General features: G+C 35.2%; 1 protein-coding gene across 1 annotated transcript; it reads right to left on the bottom strand.

The window, feature by feature from the left end:
• Nucleotides 1-2,001: 2,001 nt before the first annotated feature.
• LOC131605397 (protein MAIN-LIKE 2-like) lies at nt 2,002-2,822 on the bottom strand. The gene is made up of 2 exons (XM_058877755.1): nt 2,760-2,822; nt 2,002-2,664 (listed from the first exon to the last, which is right to left on the bottom strand). Exons 1-2 carry the CDS (start codon nt 2,820-2,822, stop codon nt 2,002-2,004), a joined length of 726 nt encoding a protein of 241 aa, XP_058733738.1.
• Nucleotides 2,823-11,853: the final 9,031 nt, after the last annotated feature.

Here is an 11,853-nt window from a genome sequence, read left to right as displayed (position 1 = left end):
GTTTTCTGTTTTAGATTTAAACATTTTTGGTCCCCTTTCATACTTTTACACTTAAAATTAACGATATTTTTATTTTTTAAATGACAAATTACTTCTAAAACATGACAAATCATCATATACAAACCTAGATTTTTTTACCTCCATGCCACTAATATGAGATTAAAATCCCATAATGCCACAAAGTGAAAATAAAATACCAATGTGCCACACTTCCAGTTCAGGTCCGGCCAGGCCTTGGACGGACTGGAAGTAAAAAAATTTTGCGTGTTAGGGTCCGGCCAGGGGTGGGCCGGACGCAAACTAGGCCCTTTTTTTTTGTTTTAATTGATTTAAATAATTATTAATTACTATAATTGATTTTTATTATAAATAAAGATTAAAAAACCATAAAATTAAATAAAAAACATTAAAATATAATATAAAAAAATTATTTGTCAATATTTATAAAAAACATTAAAATATAATAAATAACATTAAATATGAATAAAAAAATTTTATTTCTAATATTTATTTTATTCAATACATAAACAGGTACAAGGAAAAAAGGCCTATTTTTTTTTGGGCTTTGGTTGGACCATATGGCCCCCAGTGAGACATTTTTTGGGTATCTTTGATCTCTTACCCTTACCTAATGGTTGCTCAATGTTTGATGGAGGTTGCCTTTGTGGAGAATCGTCGCTTGAAAGATCATCGTTTTGATGCGACGGACCATCATTCATAAACGTAGCCAGTTGTTTTGGAGTTATTGTCGGTAAATTTGCGAGTACTTGATCATCAGTGATGTCAATGAATGGTTGAGTAGAACCTACAAAGGGTTGTGGCACATTTGATGACATGTCTGGATAGTAGACATTTGTGGTGTCAAAGGTATATTGTGGTTGGGAGAGTGAAAGCGGTTGAGATTGGGAGTATGACTGGTCGAAGTCGGGTTGAGGGATTGGGGTGTTATGTAGTGGTGGTCGAAGTGTTGATTGTTGATATTGTTCTTGGTGATAGTAGTAGTTTGTTTGGGGGGTTGAGGTGTAAGGGGTTGGAATTTGAGATGGTGTGGCAAAAAATGTGTGTTGTTGTGTGGTTTGAGTGTGTTGGTATGTTTGTGGAAAGGAAGAAGTTTGTTGTTGGAATTGTGTTTGTTGGAATTGTGTTGTTGGTTGGAATTGTGGTGTTGTTTGAAATTGTGGTGGTGGTTGGAATTGTGGTGTTTGTTGGAATTGTGGTGTTGTTTGGAATTGTGGTGTTGGTTGGAATTGTGGTGTTGGTTGGAATGATTGTGGGATTTCTTGTTGAAAGGCGGTTTGTGGGGTTGATGAAGAGGAGGCATAATGACGAGGGTCAGCCAAATACGTTTCTTTCGACAAATATATTAATGGAATATTTCTTAACCATTGCATATATTCATCGGTGTGGCGTAAAGTAGTACTCACCTCACCTGTCATTATTAAGTTTTTTCTACCCTTCCACTCGTTGTTCTCTTGAATGTTCAAATCTCTATAATTACAATCCTTTACATCATTCTTCGTTACCAAGTGATGATCTCCAAGACACCTCGGGGGTTGAGGGATGTTTTGCGTAAAACCAAATTGAAGCCTAACCCTGTCGGCGTGATGCATTTCCACAATGTGAAAACAAATAATATATGTAGTTGCACTCCACGCTCGAGCTTCTCGTTGAGTGCGACGAGGATATTTTTCGTAAGGCCTCCACAAAAACTGTAAGACATAAATAAATATAAGAGTCGTATCCACGTAGATGAAAGATTTAGTATATGGCTTGGAAAATAACTTACATCTCCTTGGACCATGTGATCCAAAATGAAACGATATCCATCAAGAAAAGCATTTGGAGATGAGAAATACTCCATACCTCGTTGTGCAAATCTTGCATATTTAAAAAGTTCAATTAGGAATATGCGTTAATTTAGTGGAAAAATAAATATATAGAATAAAGAATTTACCTAGTGGCGTATGGATAGGATGAAGCAATTTCACTCCTTGGAGCAAGTCATGGAATGCGATAGTAAGTCCACACAGCGAGAATGAGTGAGCAGCCTGCAACACTCATGCATCCTACACGACATGCTTTGCACATCTCCCTGTAAAGGTAAGCCAAACACGCAGACCCCCAACTATATTTGCCACATTCATCAAGATCTTTGACAAATTTGAACCAACAAGAATGCAATACACTATGAGATTTATCAGGAAATAAAACAGCAATCATACTTAAGATATATAATTTTGCATGCAGTATATTTTCCTCCTCGGTTTGTTGAGAATGTTTTTCTAAATCATACAACTCGTCGTGGATCCATCTCAATTTTACCGCACCCTTCACCCTATCACTAAAAGGTTGTATGCCTAAAGCATCGATACAAGCATAATCGGGACCTTCGGTATCACCTATTACAGCCCTCCCATCTACGCGGAGGCCAAACAACATATTTATATCCTCTAATGTGATTGTACATTCACCGGTCGGCAAATGAAACGTGTGTGTCTCAGGCCTCCACCTCTCAAGCATCGCAATTACAAGTTTAGAATCAACACTTCTAAAGTTGATTTTGGAGACGATTCCAAACCCGGCTCTTTCCAAGTTAGGCTTGATAGCCTCACTTGGCTCCCTATCAAATATATGATTATGTAGTCTAAACCTTTTAGACTCATCCTATACAAAAAATATATAATTTGGTTAGTATACAAAAACAATAAATTGTGAAAAATACGTATAAGAAATACTAGTAACAAATTTAAAATACGTACGAATGCAGCCACGTTCTCTCTTGTTCCTCGATGATTATCTCCCAAAGCAAGCAAACCAGACATATTGTGTGATTGTGTGTTTCAGATGAATATGCAAATTTAAAATTTGGAAGATGTGATGAGTTTGGAGTGATAATGAGAGGTTGAATTTATAGTCAAAGTGAATGCATGCAATAACCCATTGGACTAACAAGTGTAATGCATGCAATATATGGGGAATTCTATTATCCAACATATATTACAATCTCTTGCATGCTTCTACTATATGATGGGATTGCACACTGCTTGATTGGACAATTGCATGCAGCATGGAACGAAAAATGTGCCCCCTTGTGGTCCGTCCCACCCTTGGACGCACGCCAACCAAGTGTGTTTGGGTTCGGCCAACCCTTGGGCAGACTCCCTTGTGGTTCGGCCAACCCCTGGTTGGACTGCAACATGATTCGTCCATGCATCTATTTTGGGCTTTTCAACCATGCATCCATGGTTTTGCCTATTGCAAGCCAATTGTTCAAGTCGACGGAACATGGTTGTATGGAAGGTACAAAGGGACATTGTTGATGGCTGTGGCGCAGGATGGGAATGGTAACATTTTTCCAATTGCTTTTGCTATTGTCGAGGGTGAAACCAAGGATGCTTGGAGTTTTTTCCTTCGTAATCTAAGAAGCCACGTGACACCCCAACCCAATCTATGCCTAATATCAGACAGACATCCATCGATTAAAAGTGCCTATGATGATCCTGCAAATGGATGGCAAAATCCTCCGTCTTCACATGTCTATTGCATTAGGCATATCGCGCAAAATTTTATGCGTGCGATTAGAGACAAGGAACTACGTAAAAAACTCGTCAACATGGGTAATAGTCTAATTGATCTTTGTGAAGTACATTTGTCAAATGATCTTTGTCGGTTTCTTGACATGTTTATTATTTGTAACAGGATATGCATTGACAGAGTCAACGTACAATTACTATAGAACCGAAATTCGTCAGACAAATAGAGATGCTTTGGAGTGGATTGAAAATATCCCCAGGGAGAAGTGGGCAAGGGCGTTTGATAGAGGGCAACGATGGGGACACATGACGACTAACCTTGCAGAAGCAATGAACTCTGTGCTAAAGGCAATCAGAAATCTTCCAATAGCGTCTTTGTTTTCGGCCACATATTTTCGGATGGGAGCATTATTTGGTCAACGCGGACATGAATGGACAAAGAGGTTGACATCAGGCCAAACTTTTACAGACAAGTGTATCAAGGGGATGACTGAAGAAGTCAACAAAGCAAGCAGTCATAATGTTTACCAATTTGACCGGGAGAGATTCTATTTTATGGTGGCCGAAAGAATAAACCGCAACGATGGTCGTCCAACTGGTACTTACGGTGTTGATCTGCGAAAAAGAACATGTGATTGTGGAAAATTTCAAGCGTTCCATTTGCCTTGCTCACATGTGATTGCAGCATGTGAAAGTATACGCCAAGACTACACCATTCACATACCCGACGTGTTCAAGATACAACATGTTTTTAAAGTCTACCAACAAAGCTTCCAGATCCTCCCACATCAAGACAATTGGCCGCAATATAGAGGGCCTACTCTTTGTCATGACGAAACTATGCGTAGGAAAAAAAGAGGACGCCCTAACAGTACTCGGATTCGAACCGAAATGGACGACGTGGAAAAAGAAAAGAGAATGTGTGGGATATGCCGTGAAGTAGGCCATATCCGAAGTAAATGTCCAAATGTAGTAGGCCCGTCCAATAGGCCTAATTAATGTTTACTTCAACTAGCTTTATTTAATGTTTACTTCAACTAGCTTTATGAATGTAATATAATGTCTTTTTAATTGAGTTTGCCACCATCAATGACTAAAACAACATTTCACATTAAACATAACTAAAACAACATTTCACATTACTAAAACAACATTCAATGACATCGAAATAAAGACAGTCACAAATAAAACAACCACACAGGAAACACTTAAAACGACATCACAGGAAACAAATAAAATATATTCTAAGAGATTACAACCATCAACACAATATCATGTGGTCCTAGCATCATCATAAGGACACCAGCATCATTTTTCACGGCTCTCCAAGAACGAGTTACTACTCCATTTGGGCCTTTCTCCGTGACCTGCCTTTCAATTTTCCTTATCTTTTCACCCTCGAGAATGTTTCCGTCTAACCATCCGATCAAGTGCCTCTGTAGATGCTCGAAAGTTTGGGTGTTCCATAGTTTGATCTTCAACGGAGGCTTTGTTGCTGAAAAAATAATGTTGCATCTCTCTTCATAGGTGGAAACGTTGGAAGGGGTTCAGAAGACATCTCCAATAGTAACACTAAACCTTCAATTGTAACTGGTGTGAGTGGAAATGTGGCTGTACAGTCTTATTTATAGGCAAAAAAATAATAATAAAATATATGTCCTCGTCCATCTATTGGCCGAACCTACACATGCTCGTCCATCTATTGGCCGAACCTACACATGTTCGTCCAACCCGTGACTTACACTCATATTTTTAATAATTAAAATAACATTTTTTTTAATTTTTTATTATATTTTAATCATTATTTATAATAAAAAAACAATTTTCATGATTAATAAATCTTTAAATTCAATTAAAATAAATATTGGCAAATAATTATTTTTAATTATATTATAATGTTTTTTATTATATTTTATTGTCTTTTAATCATTTTTAAAAAAAAACAATTTTTATAATTAATAAATTATTTAAATCAATTAAAAAAAAATGGCCTAGTTTGCGTCCGGCCCACCCCTGGCCGGACCCCAACGTGCAAAAAAAAACCTTCTCCAGTCCGTCCAAGGCCTGGCCGGACCTGTACTGGAAAGGTGGCATTCTGGTATTTTTTTTTCACTTTGTGGCATTGTGGTATTAAACTTCCATTTTTGTGGCATTCAGGTAAAAAAATCTACAAACCTATTATTGAACTTTGTAAATAAAAATATAAGTTAAAAAATAAAAAATCTCATCAATTTTCTTTGAAAAATATGAGAGGGAGACTAAAATTGTTTAAATTTAAAATAGGGAACCAAAACTATTTAAATTTAAAATAGGGAAACTAATTTCGTGAAATAGACAAAATATAGAGACAAAAACTGTAATTTACCCTAAAAAATATATATTGTTCATTCTTTTTCCTAAAAAAATAAACTATTTGTATGACAGTTTGATCGTGTACTATTAATGAATGTTGAGATTTGATATAACTATTTTAGACTTATATACGTTATATATATATATATATATATATATATATATATATATATATATATATATATATATATATATATATATATATATATATATATATATATATATATATATATATATATATATATATATATATATATAGGATCTGTTGACACTAGGTGTAAGTTTAAAAATTTTACACCAAATTTTAAGTATTAATAGAAATGAATCAAACAACCATATTAAATAAAATAAATTAAAAATATATATGGTCTTTCTTTTCTTTAAAAAATATTTTATTTTTTAGGAAAAGAAATGGTCATTTGATTTTTCTATTAACATGAGAATAACAATTACATGATAAGAAGTTTATTCTTTTAAAATGATCCATTCATGGTTAATTTTATGATTATCTCCAAATTATAGCTTGATCATTAATTGATTGTCTGTTTAAAGTTTTACTTTACTACTTGTTTGGTGAAAACATGTCAATATAAGTCAAGAATCACAAGCCTAAAGCAAGTGAGATGAATGCATACCTTATGTTTTATATATATAAATGAGAGTAGACATGCATTCTAATTATGATGATATAACATCATTCATGATATTACTTGTTATATATGATGTCATGGATATGATAAAGGAATTGTTTGTTTAATTGAGTGAAAACTACTTGACCATAAAGTCTTCCTTGTGATGGTATGATCCTTTGGCGATCCCTATGAGACTTAACGTAAAAAACTATGTTATTTAAAAGCTATAACCCTTGTCTAATTTTAAAAGAAAAACAATGTTCATACCTTGTCTTAAAGATAGGAGAGCTTTAGAATTCTAGGGTTCACAAATGATAAAGTTGTGGGAAATGGAATTGGTTGAAAAAAGTCAAGTTGTAATTGGTGATTGTAAACAAAAATAAAATTAATGTACTTTGACTGTCAAAAAGGAAAAAAAGAAGAAAAGAAGAAAAAAAATGTCACAACTTACACAAAAAATAAAAACTCACCAAAAAGAAAAGTTTGTAAGTGAAAAAGAAAAGAGACACTGAAAACAAAACAAAACAAAACGATACACAAAGTTTTGCTCTCTTATCTACTAAGCACTTTTGAATCCTAAAAAAACCAACAAAAATTTTGCACCCCAACCACGTTACGACAAAAAATAAAGACATTTGTGGTTCATGACTGATTGTGTATCTTGTGATATTGCTTAGATGAAGTACAAAATATTTCTATAGTTGATGCATTGTCTGATATTAAGGGAACCACTAATCATTTGAGTAATACTTAGTGAGCATCATGACTCTGATGAATAATTGACTATCGATCTGAACATGTTTTAAAATCATACTTTTGTAAAGAAATTTTTTCATCTTCATGCTATAGTTTATGGATGCTTATAATGTTGAATATGAATTTGCATTTTAAGAAAACCATGTCGTTATTCAAAGCTCTTTCAAAAAGTTTGTACTTGCTTAAAGTACAATGAGTGATAATCCCTAACTATGTAGGACTATTAGAGGGTTTTAGGATTATTATGGTGTTAGAGCAAACTCACACAAGAATGATGAAAGGCTCTGTATATTGGTTTTTGTTGAGTGAATTGAATAATTGACTATCGATCTGAACATGTTTTAAAATCATACTTTTGTAAAGAAATTTTTTCATCTTCATGCTATAGTTTATGGATGCTTATAATGTTGAATATGAATTTGCATTTTAAGAAAATCATGTCGTTATTCAAAGCTCTTTCAAAAAGTTTGTACTTGCTTAAAGTACAATGAGTGACAATCCCTAACTATGTAGGACTATTAGAGGGTTTTAGGATTATTATGGTGTTAGAGCAAACTCACACAAGAATGATGAAAGGCTCTGTATATTGGCGTTTGTTAAGTGAATTGAATGTCTCTCGTAACCTTATGGCTAAGGTATTTATAGGAACCTCTTAGGCCTGAATATTAGGATCCAAAAAGAGCAGTTAGAGTATTCTATCTATGGAACATGGGAGTGGGGCATTGCATTTTCCTTACGATCTTAGAGAACGTAGCCCTATTCTTTGACTTCCCTTCCCAAACAATTACTGGGTAAGGACATGTCATTCTCCACATTTTTCTAAGTGGGCAATTGTTGTAGACAACAGTCGTCTTCTTCAGTACATGGCCGCACATCATGATGGACGGGCGACTACAAGCCCTATTATGTACAATAGGCACACACTGTACTGTTTTCCTTCCCTCGATGAATCCTGTGTTACATTCTATGGATCCTTTGCAGATATATCAATACGTCAGCATGAACATTTCAACTGTGTATTCAATAAGAACAAGTAAAAAAACAATAAAAGTCAAAAGGTGACAAAATATAGACAAATTAAGTAAGGACAGATCCTGATCATCCATAAGTTACTTCAAAAAGAAGTAGGGGTTTGCTTTCTTAGCGAGAATGGGTGGCGTACTAAGTGAGGTATGGCGACAAAGACAATTATAAATGAGGTGACATGACTTAAAGGAAGAAAACAATAAGCGTGCTAGGAGAGCTACAAGTCTCACTTAGCGAGAATGCCATATTAGAGCCCTATAAATAAGGGCTCCAAACACATGACAAGAATCATTGAAGCAAATGTAGCCAATGAACATATGAAAATGTATGATTGAAGTTATTGTGCCAAATAAAGACTCATAGACTTGAATCAACTTGAAAACTATGTACTCCTCCTTAATAGGAAAATTCAAGAAACTATGGTAATTGAAATGAAAATGAGAATGACATCACTTAACTTGGGCAAACATGAAATTGCCATGATTAACCAAATGGAAAATATAGGCTGTGACATGTATGGAGAAGTTCACTTTACTATGGATTATGAAGTCTCTCTAGTATATAAGGACATATGGAACCAATAAACTTTTTCAACAACCAAGGACTCTCAACAAAATAACATTTATCCTAGTTTTTTTTTAAAAGTAATTTTATTATTTATATTAGATTTTCAACCATCTTATTATTATGATCTTATTATTATGAGGTGACTGTATAAAAAACTTGATATATGATAAAATAATAATATCAAATTAGTTATCATTTTTGCATCATACATAATATGACAGTTATTTATCACGCGTGCCTCTATTATATCATTATTGAGCTCTATATCATATCTTAGCCTTCAAAGATATCATAAATTTTTTTGGACGATTCTACATGTCACTCCCTAAATTTTTTTGACATCCCCCTCAATCCAATAAAAAGTTCATTATAACCCTACTCAAATTTTTCACCATTTCACAAATTCACGTCTTCTAACCCAAAATTTGAAAAATCATGAGCGATACTTGAAATTTCAACTTTATACTGGAATTCTTTGAAAATAGTAAGTAGAATACCGAAAATTTTACCTTCTTATAAAAAATTCTTTGAAAAAAATAGTGGAATACCAGAAATTCAAAATTTCCCAAAAATTTCATAATTTCCAAAAATTTCTAGTAGTTCAAATATTTTTGAAATTTTCAGAATTTCTTCCTTACTATTTTTTTTTGTTTTTTCCATTTTTTAGTGAGGACTAGAGGAAAGGGCAACATCATTGTCGACATGACCACTGATAGAATGAGAGTTGCCGCTAGAGCTACTGAGGCAGAGGCTTCTCAGCTACGGGTTGGACGATATACTCCGACCAGTTCTCACCGAAAACGGATGGCTAAGTGGGCGCAAGGACAGTTCCGCGCACCCCAACGTCGAGATGCTAGAGTTTAAGCTAATGTGGATGAGCCTGCTCATGTGGAGGCTGAGCAGTTTCTTGTTGCTATGGAGGAGGCACAAGATACTATTTTTGTCAATGAGGTACTTGTGGAGGCTAAGCAGGTTCCTATTGTTGTGGAGGACGTACATGCTCATATTGTTGTCGAGGAGGTACTTGTTAAGGCTGAATAGGTTCATGTTGCTAGGGTGTACATGCTACATCTGATGGCATGTACTCTCTTTGGAGATAAGTCAGGTGGTTATATTGATGTCTGATACCTGTGATTGTTCGGTAGCCTAGAGACTCCAAGTTGGGCTTGTGGAGTAGTCGCCTTGGCTATGCTCTATACGACACTTGGAGTTGCGAATGTGTCTGAGACCTAACAACTTGCTAGTTATCTAAGTCTATTCCAGCTATACGAGCATTTCTTAATTGTTTTTATTTTATTGTTGTTTGTAACACTAGTTAGTTTTTATTTCTCCAGTGCTGGATATACGAGCATTTTCCCAGGATCTGTGATAGGAGACTGTAGCGTGCCGTAGCCGACGCTCCACAGAAAAGGAGATGCAAGGCCAGACAAGCGATTTCCGGTGGTGTTGTGGAATACAGGAGGAGGCTAGATGATCAGACAGTAGATGATGTCGTCTGGACACCATACACAACTCACCGGGCCCGTCGTACATTCGACGACGATGCATTATATTTAAGGTATATGAGGTTGGAGACCTCGGTGGCTAGACACTTGTCTGAGAGATGTCTGCGACATCATGGTTATGTCCAGGGAATCCTTCGACCAGTTTTGGAGGCTCTAGAAGGGGGAATTAATAAATGGTTTCAAAGCCACATCATCAACTCTTCCCGTGAGATTAGATCTAGGGCAGTGAGGGTTCAGCACCCTTCGCAGTCTGAGGATGGTTATTTGGAGTGGTATTTCACCATAGCACATCCTCGCCTCATACCACCTACTGCAGAGTCTTTAAATGCTGGGGGCCTTTTATTGCTAGGGTTTCTGGTCCTGAGGTACCGGATGACGACTTGCCTCCACCTCCACCTCCACCAGGCTCAGATGACCATAAATGTCTCTAGATGATCGTCATTATTATGGATAACGTCATCGGTTTGGTAAACCCGAATGGCGAGATTTTTACAAGATTGTTGCGTGTAGCACACATAGTTCGTGGGGGGTCTATTTAGATTTTTGATTTGATAGTTGTATATTATATATGTTTTGTGACTCAGTACTTTTATTGCATAATCTCATTGTATTTTTGTTGCATAATCTTTTGGCGATTACATGTTTCGATTCGAAGATGAACATAACATAAGACAGTACAACAATCATAAATTAAAAATAACTCAACAAGAAAACCTAGGTACCACCAGATAATTTTGGACGTTTAAGCATCTTGATTATGTCGTCGAAAAATCTTGAAATCTGCGCATCAAACTCAATCAGCACCTTAGTTATCCTACGGCGAAATGATTTTCACATGGCCATCACATTTTCACCAGTCTTCAACTCAATCATGTTGTATTTCACCCTTCCATTATTATCAACCAAATCTTCACGAAACTCGATCTTTCCCACCCTTCTGTTCTCGGTATCCGACATCAATTCATTCAACTTATCAGTCAAGTTAGCAAGAGATTAAGCGCCATCTAGAAGCTTGAACACAACAGGAGGATTGTTTCCGTTGAAATATGATTCTGCCTTAATAAAAAATTGAGGAAGAAGATTTTTTAGATGTCTTTCTCTAAAACATATACCCCTATTTATAAAATCTTGGATTCATTCTAGATCACACAAAATTGTCGATGAAATCATAACCCCATAACACTGTTGGCAAAATCCTGATCGTCAAAAAAATTTGACAAAATACACTACCGGAAATTTGAAGTATCAACTAAATTTTCATTATGGACTGGTAAATTTTGAAATTTCTGAAAATTTTTGTATGGTACCGAAAAATTAGTAAATATTGATCATTAAACCAAAAATTTAGTTCAGAAATATTATTCTTTTTTTTTTTAAAAGGGTATTTTTATAATTAAGAAAAATGGGAGATACCACATATAATTTTGGGCTGGCATCTTGAAACTTCATTTCCTTGCTGTTAAACCTGGATCAATTTAAAAC

The sequence above is a fragment of the Vicia villosa genome, linkage group LG5, assembly GCF_029867415.1.
Source record: "Vicia villosa cultivar HV-30 ecotype Madison, WI linkage group LG5, Vvil1.0, whole genome shotgun sequence".
Taxonomy (NCBI): Eukaryota; Viridiplantae; Streptophyta; class Magnoliopsida; order Fabales; family Fabaceae; genus Vicia; species Vicia villosa.
Note: the sequence above shows the minus strand (reverse complement) of the source record. Positions and strands in the feature narration are given on the sequence as shown.

Coding starts and splice junctions, on each gene's coding strand:
- LOC131605397 (XM_058877755.1), bottom strand. CDS start 2,822: ATGTCTGGTTTGCTTGCTTTGGGAGATAATCATCGAGGAACAAGAGAG. Junction 2,665..2,759: donor GAGAGAACGTGGCTGCATTC/GTACGTATTTTA, acceptor TTTTTTGTATAG/GATGAGTCTAAAAGGTTTAG.